This window comes from Cetorhinus maximus, chromosome 15 (assembly GCF_964194155.1).
Source record: "Cetorhinus maximus chromosome 15, sCetMax3.hap1.1, whole genome shotgun sequence".
Taxonomy (NCBI): Eukaryota; Metazoa; Chordata; class Chondrichthyes; order Lamniformes; family Cetorhinidae; genus Cetorhinus; species Cetorhinus maximus.
Genome location: NC_135893.1, coordinates 83,316,226 through 83,332,427, shown reverse-complemented (window position 1 = coordinate 83,332,427; position 16,202 = coordinate 83,316,226). Strand labels below are relative to the sequence as shown.

The 16,202-nt window shown below is 47.5% G+C and overlaps 1 protein-coding gene across 2 annotated transcripts in view; it reads right to left on the bottom strand.

Annotated features, from left to right (window-relative positions):
• Positions 1-16,202, bottom strand: part of telo2 (TEL2, telomere maintenance 2, homolog (S. cerevisiae)) — a 30,058-nt gene that overhangs the window by 9,508 nt on the left and 4,348 nt on the right. For both annotated transcript variants that reach the window (XM_078558758.1, XM_078558759.1), the window contains exons 5-15: positions 15,439-15,586; positions 14,669-14,771; positions 14,280-14,348; positions 13,752-13,893; positions 13,252-13,388; positions 12,584-12,672; positions 10,482-10,601; positions 9,756-9,844; positions 9,049-9,140; positions 8,178-8,294; positions 7,307-7,378 (exon numbers count right to left, since the gene is read on the bottom strand). In XM_078558758.1, coding sequence (XP_078414884.1) covers positions 7,307-7,378; positions 8,178-8,294; positions 9,049-9,140; positions 9,756-9,844; positions 10,482-10,601; positions 12,584-12,672; positions 13,252-13,388; positions 13,752-13,893; positions 14,280-14,348; positions 14,669-14,771; positions 15,439-15,586 — 1,178 coding nt within the window. The remainder of the gene's footprint in view (positions 1-7,306; positions 7,379-8,177; positions 8,295-9,048; positions 9,141-9,755; positions 9,845-10,481; positions 10,602-12,583; positions 12,673-13,251; positions 13,389-13,751; positions 13,894-14,279; positions 14,349-14,668; positions 14,772-15,438; positions 15,587-16,202) is intronic.

The window sequence follows — 16,202 nt, the reverse complement described above, 5'->3', positions numbered from 1 at the left end:
CAGCGAATGCAGTAGATCAAATTGAAGGAGGTGCAAGTGAAACGCTGCTTCTCCTGAAAGGAATGTTTAGGGCCTTGGACGGTGAGGAGGGAGGAGGTAAAGGGGCAGGTGTTGCACCTTCTGCGATTGCATGGAAAGATGTCATGGGAAGGGGATGAGGAATTGGGGTTGATAGAGGAGTGGACCAGAGTCTCAGAGGGAATGGTCCCTACAGAATGCTGACAAAGGGTGGGTGAGTGGAAGATGTGTTTGGTGGTGGCATCATGCTGGAGTTGGCAGAGGATAATCCTTTGAATGTGGAGGCTGGTGGGGTGAAAAGTGAGGACAAGGGGGAGCCAATCATGATTGTGGAAGGGAGGGAAAAGGGTGATGGCAGGGGTGGAGATGGGTTGGATATGGTTGAGGGCCCTGTCAACCACAGAGGAGGGGAGCCTTGGTTAAGGGAAAAAGAAGACCTGTCAGAAACACTGTTTTGGAAGGTGGCATAATCGGAACAGATGCAAGAGAGGTGCAGGAACTGAGAGAATGGGATGGAGTCCTTACAGGAAGTAGGGTGTGAGGAGCTGTAGTCGAGGTAGCTGTGGCAGTGGGTGGGCTTGTAATGAATATTGGATGACAGTCTATCATCAGAAAAGGAGACAGGGATCTTTCCTCTGGAGATCTTCCCTCCACAGCTTCCAACCTCAGTCTCCCAACCCCACACAGTCCACTTCTACCTCCTTCCCAAAATCCACAAACAGGACTGTCCCAGTAAACCTATCGTGTTAGCCTGTTCTAGCCCCATGGAACTCATTTCTTTATATCTTGATTCCATTCTCTCTCCCCTTGTCCAGTCTCTTAACATTTACATTTGTGATTCCTCTGATGCCTTACGTCATATCAGCAATTTCCAGTTTCCTGGCCCTGAACGCCTCCTCTTCACAATGGACGTCCAATCCCTCTATGCCTCCATTCCCCACCAGGATGGTCTGAGGGCTCTCTGCTTCTCCCTCGAACAGAGGCCTGAACAATCCCCATCCACCACCGCTCTCCTCCGCCTGGCTGAACTTGGTCTCTCACCGAACAATTTCACCTTTAACCTGTCTCACTTCCTCCAAATAAATGGTGTGGCTTTGGGTATCTGCATGGGTCCCAGTAATGCCTGTCTTTTTTTGGGGTACGTTCCAGTCCTACAGTCCACAGTTTAAAACAGCGAGAGGAGAGCGGGGAATTTGTGTAAAACAGCGAGAGGAGAGACAAGATTTTCACAGTTTAAAACAGCGAGAGGAGAGCTGGGATTTTTACTGTTTAAAACAGTGAGAGGAGAGTCGGGATTTTTACAGATTAAAACAGCGAGAGGAGAGTTGGGAGCACATGGAGAGTGGACCTGCGTGAAAAGGGCACCGGCGGTGGGAGATAAAAACCGGCAGCAGAGAGCCTCTTGAACCTGTTTCTACCTGTCAGGGCTGAAGTGTGACATCACAGGAAAACAGTTAGGTGATTGGTGGGTATCTCTTCTTGTCTCTTTTGATTGGCCAAGTGGTTTAAGTCAGGAGACATTATTACAGCTGTAGAGTACAGTTAAGAAATTCACTTTTCAAATATTTAACATCCAAATTAATTAATTAAATAGAATAGAGATGGCTGGGCAGGTGATGTGTTGCAGCTGTAGTATGTAGGAACTGGTGGACGCCAGTGAGATCCACAGTGACCACATCTGCAGCAAGTGTTGGCTGCTCAAGGAACTTTGGCTCAGTTGATGAGCTGGAATCTGAGCTGTGGACACTGCGACACATCAGGGAGGGAGAGTGTTACCGGGACACCGTTTCAGGAGGTAGTCACACCTCTTAGATTAATTACATCAAACTTGGTCCGTGGTCAGGGACAGGATGATGTGGCAGCAAGTGAGGCAGGTATGGGGATCCAGAATTTAGCTTTGGAGGAGCCTCAGCCAGTGTCCTTGTCCAATAGGTACGAGGTTCTTGCTCCAGGTGTGGACGAGGGCACAGACTGCAGGAAGGATGAGCGAACTGACAACAGCAGCGTGGTACAGAGCATCATTCAAGTCGGGGAAGAAAAGAGAAATGTAGTAGTAATAGGGGATAGCATGGTTTGGGGAGTAGATACAGTTCTCTGCAGCAAAGACAGAGAGCCCTGAAGGCTGTGTTGCCTACCTGGTGCCAAGGTTCAGGACATCGCTTCTGGGCTGGAGAGGAACTTGGAGTAGGAGGGGAAGGATCCAGTTGTCGTGGTCCACGTAGGTGCCGACGACATAGGTAGGACTAGGAAAGAGGTTCTGCCGAGGGACTTCGAGCACCCCAGGGCTAAATTAAAAAGCAGAACCACAAAGCTAATAATCTCTGGATTACTACCTGAGCCACGTGGAAATTGGCACAGGGTAAATAAGATTAGAGAGGTAAATACGTGGCTCAAAGACTGCTGTGGGAGAAATGGGTTCCGATTCAGGGGGCACTGGCACCAGTAATGGGGAAGGAGAGAGTTGTTCTGTTGGGACGGGCTTCATTTGAACCATGCTGGGACCAGTGTCCTGGTGAATCGTATAACTAGGGTTGTAGATAGGACTTTAAACTAATTTTTGGGGGGGGGGGGGGGTAGGGTTCAATTGAAGGGAAGTTCAAAAAATTTAAAGAAACGAGAGAGCAGAGGTGCAGGGTAGTGAAGAGGCGAATGATAATCAAAGTGTGACAGGAAGGGGCAGAAAATATAAGCAGAACAGTGCAGCAGAAATTTAAACCAGAATGAGGATTAGTGGTAAAAAGTAGAAGCTTAACGCTCTTTATCTGAATGCACACAGTATTTGTAACAAGATAGATGCACAAATAGAAATATATGGATATGACGTGATAGCTATTACAGACACGTGGTTGCAGGGAGACCAAGACTGGGAACTCAATACTCAAGGGTATTCGACGTTCCGGAAAAATAGGCAATAAGGAAAAGGAGGTGGGGTAGCTTTGTTAATAAAGGAAGGTATCAGTGCGGTAGCGAGCAGTGATATAGGTGCCATAGATTGTGATGTGGAATCAGTTTGGGTAGAAATAAGGAATAGCAAGGGGAAGAAGTCACAGGTGGCCACCGAAGAGTTGCCTCACTGTAGGACAAAGTATAAATCAGGAAATAATGGAGGTGTGTAAGAAGGGCGCTACAATTGTGATGGGTGATTTTAATCTGCATATTGACTGGACAAATCAGATTGGCAGGTGTAACATGGAAGACGAATTTGTAGAGTGCATCAGGGATTGTTTCTTAGAGCAATACTTTGCAGAACCTACCCGGGAGCAGGCTATTTTAGATCTAGTAATGTGTAATGAGGTAGGATTAATATGAGATCTCGTTGTTAAGGATCTTCTAGGGGATAGCGATCACAACATGGTAGAATTTCCAATTCAGTTTGAGGGCGAGCAACTCGGGCCTCAAACCAGTGTCCCCAACTTAAATAAGGGCAATTACAGAGGTATGAAGAAAGAGTTGTCCAAAGCGAGCTGGGAAAATAGACTAAGGGGAAGGTCAGTGGATGAGCAGTGGCAGACATTTAAGAGATATTTCATAACACTCAGCAAAAATTTCTCCCGGTCAAAAAGAAGGACTCAATGAGAAGGATGAACCACTCATGATTAACAAAGGCAGTCAAGGAGAGTATCCAATCAAAAACTAAGGCATACAAAATGGTGAAGACTAGTGATAGACCAGAGGATCGGGAATTTTTTTTTAGGAACCAGCAGTGGGTGACTAAAAAGCTAATAAAGAGGGAGAAAATCGATAATGAAAGTAAACTGGCAAGAAATATAAAAACAAACAGCAAGAGTTTCTATGGGTATATAAAAAGAGAGAAGCTAAAGTGAGCATAGGACCCTTGGAGGATGCAACTGGAGAATTGATAACAGGGAAATGGGACATAATTTAAACCAATATTTTGCATTGGTCTTCACGGTGGAGGACACTATAAACATTCCAAAGATGCCAGATAAGCAAGGGGCTAATGGTAGCAAAGATCTTATAACAGGCCCTATCACGAGGGACAAAGTATCTGACAAACTAATGGGACTAAAGGCAGACAAGTCGCCAGGGCCTGATGGCTTGCATCCAAGGATTTTAAAGGATGTGGCTGCAGAGAATGTGGAAGCATTGGTTGAAATATTTCAGAACTCATTGGATTTTGGGAGGGTCCCAGCGGATTGGAAAACCGCTAATGTGATGCCCCTGTTCAAGAAGGGAGGGAGACAAAAAGCAGGAAACTATAGGCCAGTCAGCCTAACAACTGTCGTTGGGAAAATGCTAGAGTCCATTATTAAGGAAGAAATAGCAGGACATTTAGAAAAGCTTAATGCAATCAGAGTTAACATGGTTTTGTGAAAGGGAAATCATGTTTGACAAATTTGCTAGAGTTCTTTGAGGATATAACAAGCAAAGTTGATAAAGGAGAACCAGTAGATGTAGCGTATTTGGATTTCCAGAATGCGTTCGATAAGGTGCCACATAAAAGGTTATTGCACCAGATAAGAGCTCATGGTATTGGGGTAACGTATTAGCATGGATTGAGGATTGGTTAACACACAGAAGACAAAGAATTGGCATTAATGGGTCTTTTTCAGGATGGAAAGACGTAACTCGTGGAGTGCCATAAGGATCAGTCCTTGGGCCTCAATAATTTACTATCTATATTAATGATTTGGAAGAGGGGGCAAAGTGTAATGCATCCAAATTTGCTGATGATACAAAAATAGGTAGGAGGGCATGTTGTGATGAGGACATAAGGAATCTGCAAGGGGATACAGACAGGTTGAGTGAGTGGGAAAAAGCTTGATTGATTGAGTTTAATGTAGGAAAGTATGAGGTCATGCACTTTGGTAGGAAGAATCAAAAGGCAGACTATTATTTAAATGGAGAGAGATTCCAAATAAATAAGCACAGGGGGATCTAGGTGTTCTTGTGCATGAAACACAAAGTTAGCATGCAGGTGTAGCAAGTAATTAAGAAGGCAAATGGAATTTTAGCCTGAATTGCTGGGGGGTTGGAGTTTAAAAATAGGGAAGTCTTGTTACAACTGTAACTGTGAGGTCGCACCTGGAGTACTGTGTATAGTTTTGGTCCCCGTATTTAAGAAAGGATATACTGGCATTGGAGGCAGTTCAAAAGAGATTCACTAGGCTGATTCCTGGGATGAAAGGGTTGAATTATCAAGAACGGCTAAACAGGTTAGGCCTTTATTCATTAGAGTTTAGAAGAATGAGAGGTGATTTTATTGAAATGTACAAGGTTCTGAGGGGGCTTTACAGGGTAGGTGTAGAGAAGATGTTTCCACTAGTGGGGGAATCTCGAACTAGGGTACATAGCTACAGAATAAAGGGGCACTCATTTAAAACTGAGATGTGAAGGAATTCCTTCACTCAGAGGGTAGTGAATGTCTGGAATTCTCCACTCCAGAGAGTTGTGGAGGCTAGATCATTGAGAGTATTTAAAGAGGAGGTAGACAGATTTTTGAAATATCGGGGAGTTGAGAGTTATGAGGAGCTGGCATGAAAGAGGAGTTGAAGCCTGGGGCAGTTCAGCCATTATCTTATTGAATAGCGGAGCAGGCTTGGGGGGCCAAATGACCTACTCCTGCTCTTATTTCTTATGTTCTTATGAATGTCTACTCAGGCTCCATCCCACAACTCTTCTTTCGCTACTTCGATGAATGTATCGGTGCCACTTCATATTCTCATCTGGACCTGGAAAAACTTATCGATTTTGCTTTCAATTACCACCTCTCTCTCACCTTCACATGGACCATTTCTGACACTTCCCTTCCCTTCCTTGACCTCTCTGTCTCCATTCATTGTGATAAGACCGTCCACCGATATTCATTACAAGCCCGCCAACTCCCACAGCTACCTCGACTACAGCTCCTCAATCCCTGCTTCCTGTAAGTACTCCATCCCATTCTCTCAGTTCCTCTGCCTCTGTTGCATTTGTTCCAATAATGGCACCTTCCAAAACGGCGCTTTTGACATGTCTTCCTTTTTCCTTAACTGAGATTTCCCCCGCACTGTGGTTGACAGTGACCTCAACCGTGTTTGATCCATCTCCCGCACTCCTGCCCTCACCCCTTCCCCTCCCTCCCCAGAACCATGATAGGGTCCCCCTTGTCCTTGTCCTGACTTTTCGCCTCACCAGCCTTCGCATTCAAAGGATCATCCTCTGCCATTTCGGCCAAATCCAGCATGATGCCACCACCAGACACACCTTCCTCTCACTCACCCTGTCAGTATTCCATAGGGGCCATTCCCTCCATGATACCCTGGTCCACTCCTCCATCAACCCCAACTCCTCATCCCCCTCCCACCGCACTTTCCCATGCAATCACAGAAGGGGCAACAGCTGCCCCTTTACCTCCTCCCGCCTCACCGTCCAAGGCCTCAAACTCTCCTTTCAGGTGAAGCAGCGCTTCACTTGCACCTCCTTCCATTTGGTCTATTGTATTTGCTGCTCCCAATGCAGTCTCCTCTACCTTGGGGAGACTAAACGCAGACTGGGTGACCGCTTTGTGGAACACCTTTGCTCAGTCTGCAAGCATGTCCCAGACCTCCCTGTCGCTTGCCATTTTAACATACCACCCTGCTCTCATGCCCACATGTCTGTCCTTGGCCTGCTGCAATGTTCCAGTGAAGCTCAACACAAACTGGAGGAACAGCACCTCATCTTCCGACTAGGCACTTTACAGCCTAATTAGCATTAACTTTGAGTTCAACAACTTCAGACCATGAGCTCTCTCCTCCATCTTGACCACTTTATAAATCCAATTTTTATTTATTTATTTTTATGTAGTTATTTTTTAAATTTTATTTTATTCTTTTATTAATTTGTTCATTTTTAGTCCTTTTTCCCCAACCTCCCCCGCAACCCCCACAGGGCCATCTCTCTATTATTTTTGTTTTGCTTTCACAGAGTTCTGACCCTTGTTCTACTATTAACTTCTTCTGCTACCTTACCTTTATGCCACTATCAATTATTCGCACCTTCTTTACTCTTCACCACTACCATTAACATTCCCTTTGTCTTGTGTCCATGACATCTTTGTCAATCTCTTCTTAGCTGTCACTTATCCCTGACCTTCTACCTTGCTTCACCTGCTCCACCCCCTCTTAAACAGTATAAAATCCATCACATTTCTACTTCTCTTTAGTTCTGAAGAAGAGTCACACAGACTTGAAATGTTAACTCTGTCGTCCTCTCCACAGATGCTGCCAGACCTGCTGAGTTTTTTCAACATTTTCTGTTTTTACTTTAAAACAGCAACTGGTGAAGGAGGAAGTTAAACACTCACATCTAGGATGTCCAGACGTTGAGACAGGCTATAATTCACAGCATAGAACTCCGAGGTGAGATATTGAGTGACCTGCAATACAGACAAAGAGGGTGAAGCTCTCACTCCATGCTGGGAGTGGGGAGGTGGGGAAGTGGGGGGAGGAGGAGGATGAGGAGGAGGGGGTGGATGGCGGTCCAACTCTGAACAAACACCCAGTCACTGCTGGTGTCAGGCTGGGAGTGAGCAGGAGGCCGACAGGGAACATGCTGAATCCAGAATGAGGGGGAGCAGGAGGGATGGAGCTGGGAAAGAGAAGCAGGACTGAGGCCCAGAGGGAGTGTTGGAGTCCTGAGCCTGAGAGGGGGTGTGCACGCACAGAGTGGGAGCCAGGCGGAGGGTCGGGGTGGGGGCAGGGGCCTGGTAGTGAGTTGGGGGTGGAGCCAGGCGGAGGGCAGGGGAGGAACCAAGCGGGGAGTCGGGGAGAGGGGGGGAGCCAGGCAGAGGGTCCGGGTGGGAGGGAGGGAAGGAGCCAGGTGGAGGGTCGGTGGGGTAGGCGGGACAGAAAGGTGAAGGGGACAGGACTGTGGGGGCGACTGAACATTGGAGGGGACGGGATGGGGATATTGGACGCGACAAGTGTGCTGGAATGGACGGTGGGTTGGACGGGACTGTAGAAGTGATGGGATCGTGGAGCACGGCGGGTGGTGGAGGGCAACAGGCGGTGGAGGGCGACAGGACAGTGGACCATGTTTTAGCCCAAGTAGGTCCTGTAGGGAGTGAGAACAGTGGGTGATTGATGATATTACACATTGATTAATTGTTCAGAGCTTTACCAGCCCCCAGAATGAATGGGTTGTTCTGCTTCTTCAGCAGCTTCCTCTGTACTTACAGGAATGATATCAGTGACAGTGATTGCCACCAGCCCTCGCTGTCGCAGCCCCACGAACCCACTGATGTTAAATTTGTCCTCAAGGTGGAGAAGAATCTTTGCAAACTGCACACTGACCTGTGGAACAGAATAACAAATAGCTTCAGCACACCACTCAAACGTGACCCACACAAACTGAGGCCCCATAAATTAATCCAGGTGATCATGCACAGAAAATTCCATGACTGTATAAAAAGATGAGTGAAGAATGTTGACTGGGACACTAGATCACCTGGCTCTCCATACAGTGCCAGGTAACACCCACATCAGCCATCAGAATAGGCAAACAGGGCCACTGCTTAAAGCACCCTCCAACACTGTCAGTACAACACTCCCTCAGTACTGACCCTCCGACAGCACAGTGTTCCCTCAGTACTGCACCTCCAACAGTAAAGCGCTCCCTCAGAACTGACCCTCTGACAGTACAGTGCTCCCTCAGTATTGACCCTCCGACAGCGCTCCCTCAATACTGACCCTCCGATAGTGCTGCACTCCCTCAGTATTGCACCTCTAACAGTACAGTGCTCCCTCAGTACTGATCCTGGAACAGTGTGGCGCATCCTCAAACTGCCCCTCTGACAATGCGTCATTCCTACAGTACTGACCCTGGAAAAGTGCAGTGCTCCCACTGTCAGCCTGGTTTTGTATTCAAGTCTCTGGAGTGAAGCTTCAATCTTCTGAACCAAGCTGCCCATCAGTGGAAAGTACAATTCCCACACGTCACGATCAGAATCCTTCACGGACAGTGCTAATAGCAAACCCTTGTCATCATTCCTCTCCCTCATTCTCCCCGTCCTCCCCCAACCCAACCTCCTCAGCCCCTCCCCCTCACCTCTCTACTTGCAGTTGGATTTTTTCTAATCAAGTTTTCCACAACCTTCAAAGTGATTTCAATTCGCTCTGGGTCTGCAGATGTCATCAGGACTGTAAAACAATCAGAGATCAGTGTGCAGGCAAAGTAAGTGAGTCAGAGGTGAAGGAGAAGGATGTGCTACTCTCTGCAAAATCCATCCAATCACTAAAACAATAATATGAAGAACCTGTTCTCATGAATATAAGGACGGGCCAAGCCTTGTCTGACCGGTCATTCAGTGCCCCCATCCATTCCCTTCACTGACTGGTCACTCAGTGGCCCCCCCACCTCACATATTGACCGGTCAGTCAGTGCCCCCGTCACACACTGACTGGTCACTCAGTGCATCCCCCCACCCCAGCATCAAGCCGACCAATCACTCAATGACCCCCCACACATTGACCAGTTACTCAGTGCCCACCCCCACATTGACTGTTCAGTCAATGCCATCCTCCCCTCCCAACAATGATCAGTCACACAGTGCCCCCCATTACATTGACTGGTCACTCAGTGCCCCCACCACACCCTGACACTGATTGGTCAGTCAGTGCTCCCCTATACTTACTGGTCACTCAGTGCCCCCACCACACCCTGACACTGATTGGTCAGTCAGCGCTCCCCTATACTGACTGGTCACTCAGTGCCCACACCATGCCACAACATACATGGACTGGGCACCAGATTACCTTCCACACAGTCATTGATGTAGACTGGGGCTCGACTCCTCTGTAGCTCAGTGTCAATCGACAGGTCATATGGAATCAATTCATCATCACTGTGAATAAAAAGATAGGAGTGAGCAATTGGAGTGAGGAGCTGGAGAGGATGGGGAGCAAGTAGGCCAGAGTGCAAGGGGGTGCAAGCATGCATAAGATTGAGCGAGATGGGGAGCAAGTGAGACAAAGAGCATGAGGTGGAGAGAGAGGAGTGCACAGGTGAGCAAGTGCACAGGTGAGCAGATGTCGGTGCAGACTTGATGGGCCGAAGGGCCTCTTCTGCACTGTGATTCTGTGAAGTGATGGGGAGTAAGAGAGAGAGATAGAGAGCATGGGGGGAGTGAGTGATGGGAAGCAAGAGAGAGAGATAGAGAGCACAGGGGAACGAGAGAGTTAGATAGAGAGCATGGGGGAGCAAGCAACGTAGAGTATGAAAGAGAGATAGGGATAGAGAGCACGAGGGAGTGAGAGAGAGAGAGAGAGAGAGGGAGAGAGAGAGAGACCCATTCACTCGAAGCATAGTACGGAACCTCTACAACACTGCACTCATCCTGGGAAAGAGCCTGAGCACACAACCTTTTGCCACAGGAGGCCAGAGTGCAACCACTGTACAAGAATTGACCCCATCTTGTACGTGTACCTATTTTTTATTCTAATGGCTGAAAAAGGAAAGAGGTGAAAACTGGTTTTACCGACCTGTCGAGTTCAGACTCTGACTCTGTGTCCTGCACTCTTTGCACTGGCTGTCTGCTCTCCGCCATGTTCTGTCTGCCCTCCGCCGCGTTCTGTCTGCTCTCTACCTGTGAACCTCCATCTCTATAAATGGATGAAAACTCATTAAAGTCCTGGTACCCTCAATTTTAGTCACTGAATTAAGTTTCTTACTTATAAGGAGGATCAGGTGGAGGCGGAGGAATTTGGCTTCAGGATTGTGGAGGGAACCAGGTGAATTCTCACCATAATCTTTCAGTCTTCCCTAGACTCAGGGCAGGTACAAGAGGACTGGAGAATTGCAAACATTACGTTCTTGTTCAAAAAACGTTGTAAGGATAAGCCCAGCAATTATAGATCAGTCAGTTTAACTTCAGTGATGGGGAATCTTCTGGAGAAAATTATTTGGGATAGAATTAGTAGTCACATGGAAAAATGTGGGTTGATTAGGAAGACCCAGCATGAATTTATAAAGAGGAAATTGTGTTTAGCTAACTTTCTGGAATTTTTTGAAGAGGTAACAGAGAGGGTTGATGAGGGTAATGCTGTTGATGTGGTGCACATGGACTTTCAAAAGGCATTCGATACAGTGCCACACAACAGACTTGTGATAAAAGTTATAGCTCATGGAATAAAAGGTACAGTAGCAACGTGGATACAAAATTGGCTGAGTAATAGGAAACAGAGGGTAATAGTCAATGGATATTTTTCGGGCTGGAGGAAAGTTTGTAGTGGAGTTCCCCAGGGGTCGGTACTGGGACCCTTGCTTTTCCTGATATATATTAATGATCTAGATCTTGATGTACAGGGGACAATTTCAAAGTTTGCGGATGATATAAAACTTGGAAGCATTGCAAGCTCTGAGGAGGACAGTACAGAACTTCAAAAGGACATAGAGAAATTGGTGGAGTGGGCAGGTACGTGGCAGATGAAGTTCAATGTGGAGAAATGTGAGGTGATTCATTTTGGTAGGTAGAACATGGAGAGGCAATATAAAATAAGGGGTACAATTCTAAAGGGTGTGCAGGAGCAGAGAAACCTGGGTGTACATGTGCATATATCATTGAAGGGGACAGGACAAGTGGAGAAAGCAGTTAATAAAGCATACAGTATCCTGTGCTTTATTAATAGGGGCATAGAGTACAAGAGCAGGGAGTTTATGCTGAGCTTATATAAGACACTAGTTAGACCTCAGCTGGAATATTGTGTACAGTTCTGGGTGCCACACTATAGGAAGGATGTGATCACATTGCAGAGAGTGCAAGAATGGTTCCAGAGATGAGAAATTTGAGTTATGAAGATAGATTGGAGAAGTGGGAACTGTTCTCCTTGGAGAGAAGGCTACGGGGAGATTTGATAGTGGTGTTCAAAATCATGAGGGGGCTGGATAGAGTAGATAGGGAGAAACTGTTCCCGCTCATCAAGGGATCGAGAAAGAGAAGGCACAGATTTTGGGTGATTTGCAAAAAAAGCAAATGTGATATGAGAAAAAAACTTTTTCACACAGCGAGTGGTTTGAATCTGGAATGCACTGCCTGGAAGTGTGGTGGTGGCAGGTTCATTCGAGGCATTCAAGGCAGCAATAGACGATTATTTGAATAGAAACAATGTGCAAGGGTACAGTGAAAAAGCAGGAGAATGGCACTAAGTCATGATGCTCATTTGGAGAGCCAGTATAGATACGATGGACTGAACGGCCTCCTTCTGTGCCATAACAATTCTATGATTCTGAAATATTGGCAATGCCAATGCAAATGAGGGAGTGTGGAGCAACAAGCTAAACTCAGTATGAGTTTTCCACTCGGAGTAATTGAGTTGTGGGACAAGTTTTTGTCTGTTTCCCTCCTCTCATTCAACATTTTATACTCAGGGTGTTGAATGGCCACTAATTACACAAACACTACACTTCAGAGACAATAGCAACTCAAAACAGCCTCTTGATAGACAGACAGGTTTATCAGCACTCTGCTGAAAGGTTACACAGCTGAAGGTTTTCTCTGGAGATGCATTGAGATGCTGTATATTTCCAGTATTTGTGTTCATATTTTACACGGTGAGTCTGTTTCTAACTTCGATTGTTCACATACCTATGCTGCTGTGGAGGGGCCTTCCAGCTTGACAGCGGCCTTGGGGTGGACAGTGACTGGAGTTCCCTTGACTCATCGTCTTCCGCGTACTGAAGGACCACAGAATAAAACTAACACATCAATCATTGTACCACTGTAGAGACAAGGACAGTGTGAGGATCAGAGAATCAAATCAAAATTCATGCTAGAGCTGAGTGAGTGACTTTGAGGTTGAGCAATAAGATCAGTGTCAGTAGCACACACATGCACCTAATGACCTGTACACTCTCTCCTGCGATTAGGTTAGAGCTAAACAAACCTTGTAACAAACCAGGATCAATTTCCAGTGTACAGAACTCACTGATCCCATTCCCAGTCTTTGTGATGTAGCGAAAGGTTCCACTGGCTGTATGCAGTTTGTGTTAGCTGCTGAGTCAGAAGGTCGTGGTTTCGAGCCCCACTCCAGGACTAGTGCTCAAAACCCAGGCAGACAATTCACTGCTGCACTGTGGGAGGTGTTGGCTCTCTGACGTGTTAGGTGAGGCAAATGGGTAAAATGTGGGATAGGCTGGTTTCAGATTTGCATGGTAGGGACATTATGAGGGCAGTCTATTCAAATGGGGGTTTTTAACAACAACATCTCCACATACTGAGCCTGCGCTCCACATCCTCAGCTCCGTCAGACCTACCTGGAACTTGAGCCTGTGATCCCCAGAGTTCAACCTTGCACTAAGGCATTCCGCAACAACCATCCCTAGCTGGCGAACACGGGGTAGGTTACTGTCCAGGTGACACTCCATCCCAGTCATCATCCCAGAGAGCAGCTCTGCAAACACAGGGCGTCAGAGAACATGGAGACGAAGACACTCATTACTACATGTATCAACCTCGCTCCATCATGTTAGCCCCCTCCGTCGTGTCAACCCCTCACAGCACCAACATTACTCAACTCCCACAATCCAAACACCACCCTAAAACATACGAACATATGAATTAGGAGCAGGAGTAGGCCACTCGGCCCCTCAAGCCATTCAATAACACCATGGCCCTCACTTAACAGTCTGATGAGCCAATGGTGTCACTGACCATCTCAATCTTCCACTCTCATCACACACATTGGAGCCCCAAGTCAGTCCTGTTTCAGCCACACAAACACAATTACCTGTTTTCTGTATACAGACACACTAACCTGCTTTGTGCTCCTGTACCTGTGAGTTGGTGAGTTGTGCAAGGCTGATGATAATGGCTTTGCTGATGTAGAGCTGCTGTTCTATGGGGGTGTGTCTCAGAGCACTGCTGTTACCCCAGGTCTCTAGCAACTTCTTCAGCACCTGGCAAAGACACACAAACTCAGAATCTGATGCAGCTCAGAGTGGTCCCATAAGCAGATCCCCGCTCTCACCCTTCACCCCAACCTGTCAGGAGGGAGCAGGCAGAATGCCCAAGGTCGGCTCCGGGAGCCTGTTGTGTAGTTTCAGTGTTTCATTGCAACATCAGGACTCAGGAGTCACTCTCCCAGCTCCAGAATGTTCAAACATACCCCAGACTCCCGACCTGCTGCCGTGAACACCAACTGTCCCCCCATGCATCCCCACTCTGGGCTAAACACCACAACACCCACCCTATGCCCCCCAACTGAGAGACAGCATTGCCAAACCTCCTCCATGAGAGTCTGCACGTTTCTGAGACACTGTGACGCCCCTTTGCGCCCACTCACCTCGATCAATAAGCAGCCCCGAGATTTTTCACCGGCCAGATATCCCAGCAAGCTTTGTAGCACAGAGTTCTGCACCAAACAGAGAGACAATATCAGACAGGCTCTGAGATAGCAGTAGGGAACATCTCACCCCAACAACCCCCTCAACCACCCCTGGCCTGCCATGCCTTCATTTACGCGCCCCCACCATTCCCAATGCCTTCAACACTGCCCTCCAACACCACACCACTTCCCTCAACATCCTAATGCAATTCGTCATTGTGTGGGTGTATGAAGTTTAAATCCCCCTTCCCTGGCTGATCAGTTGGCTGATCTCTTACCCAGACCAGGCCCCCTCCTCCCACACACCTGGTTCTGATCCTCCCTCGCTCCCCAGTGTCTGCACACACCTTGTGCTGATATTGCAAGAGCAGGAATTTGTGTGTTAAGACAAACTCAGCCTTCTTGTTCTTCAGCACGATGCTGCCTAGCAACCTCGACAACACCTCGGGCCTGTCAGAAAAAAGGCAAAGTTTAAAAAACAAGTTACCACTGCGCAACCCCTTTAAGCAGTGATCAGCAGCTAATGCCATGGGATCTTTTACGCCCAAATAAGAAAGAAGATGGGACTTCGGTTCAACATCTCATCCGAAAATCAGCATTTCCAACAATGCGGGGCTTCCTCAGTACTGCTCCTCTTGACAGTGAGGTGCACCGTCAGTCCTGCTTCTCCGACAGTGTGGCACACCCCGAGTACTACCCCTCCGACAGTCCAGCACTCCCTCAGTCCAGGGCCGCTGACAGTCGGCGCACCCTCAGTACGGGCCCGCTGACAGTCCAGCGCTCTCTCAGTATTTACCTGCTGACAGTCCAGCGCTCCCTCAGTATTACCCCTCAACAATGGGGAGTTCCCTCAGTACTGGCCCGCTGACAAGTGTAGCAGTCCCTCTGTACTGTAGTGAGAGTTTCAGGATCAATTCTGTTCTTAACTGTCTGGATTGGGGCTTGAACCCATAATCTTCTGATTCAATGACGGGACTGCTGCCACTGAGCCATGGCTGACAGCTGGTTCTAAGCAAATTGCTGGCCACCTGTGTGTGTTCAGGCTGGGGAAGCCGGTCCAGCTGCTGTCTGCGCGCGGGGTCTCGCATTTTCAATGTTCTGTGAAGTCCATGCTCACCCTGCTGCTAACCGAACCAGACCAGAAACCACATTCTCCATCCAACGCTCTGGCACATTCTCCACTAATCGCCAACAGATTCGCTGCCAAATGCAATCCGTTTGGGTAAGAACAGTGAGCCTCGGCACCAACGTTTGCAGAACTGCATCTGAGGGAACACAGCCAATCAGAACTGGATAATGACAATACAGGACAGGCTGGATGGGCCGAGTGGTCTGTGTTATTTTGAGGTAGAGTTTTGTAATCACACACGTTTAATACAAACAGCACCAGGGGCTTCTGCACCTCCCCTTTCTAAATACTTCAAATGTTCATATCCATCATACATTTAAGAAGGAAACGGATAAATTTCTGGACTCTAAAGACGTCAAGGGGTATGGGGAGAGCGCGGGAGAACGACGTTGAGATGGAGGGTCAGCCATGATCACATTGAATGGCAGAACAGACTCAAAGGACCGAATGACCTACCCCTGTTCCTATTTTCTATGTTTCTATATAGCGATATTTCTTTAAGGAAGAGAAGTCCAGATTTCCATTACACTGTGAAAATAACTTGGACGACTTTTAAGATTAAGCCTCCCTATTCTGGACTCCCCAACCAGAGGAAATAGCTTCTTTCTGTCTATCCGATAGAATCACTCTGTCATTTTATACAACTCAGAAAAATCACCCTCTTAGCGAGGCTTGTACAACGTATGGCCTGTGGGCTGCGTCCACCCCGTAAGCCCCTCTGGGCCACTTTTCAAAATCCCAGCCAAAGAGGC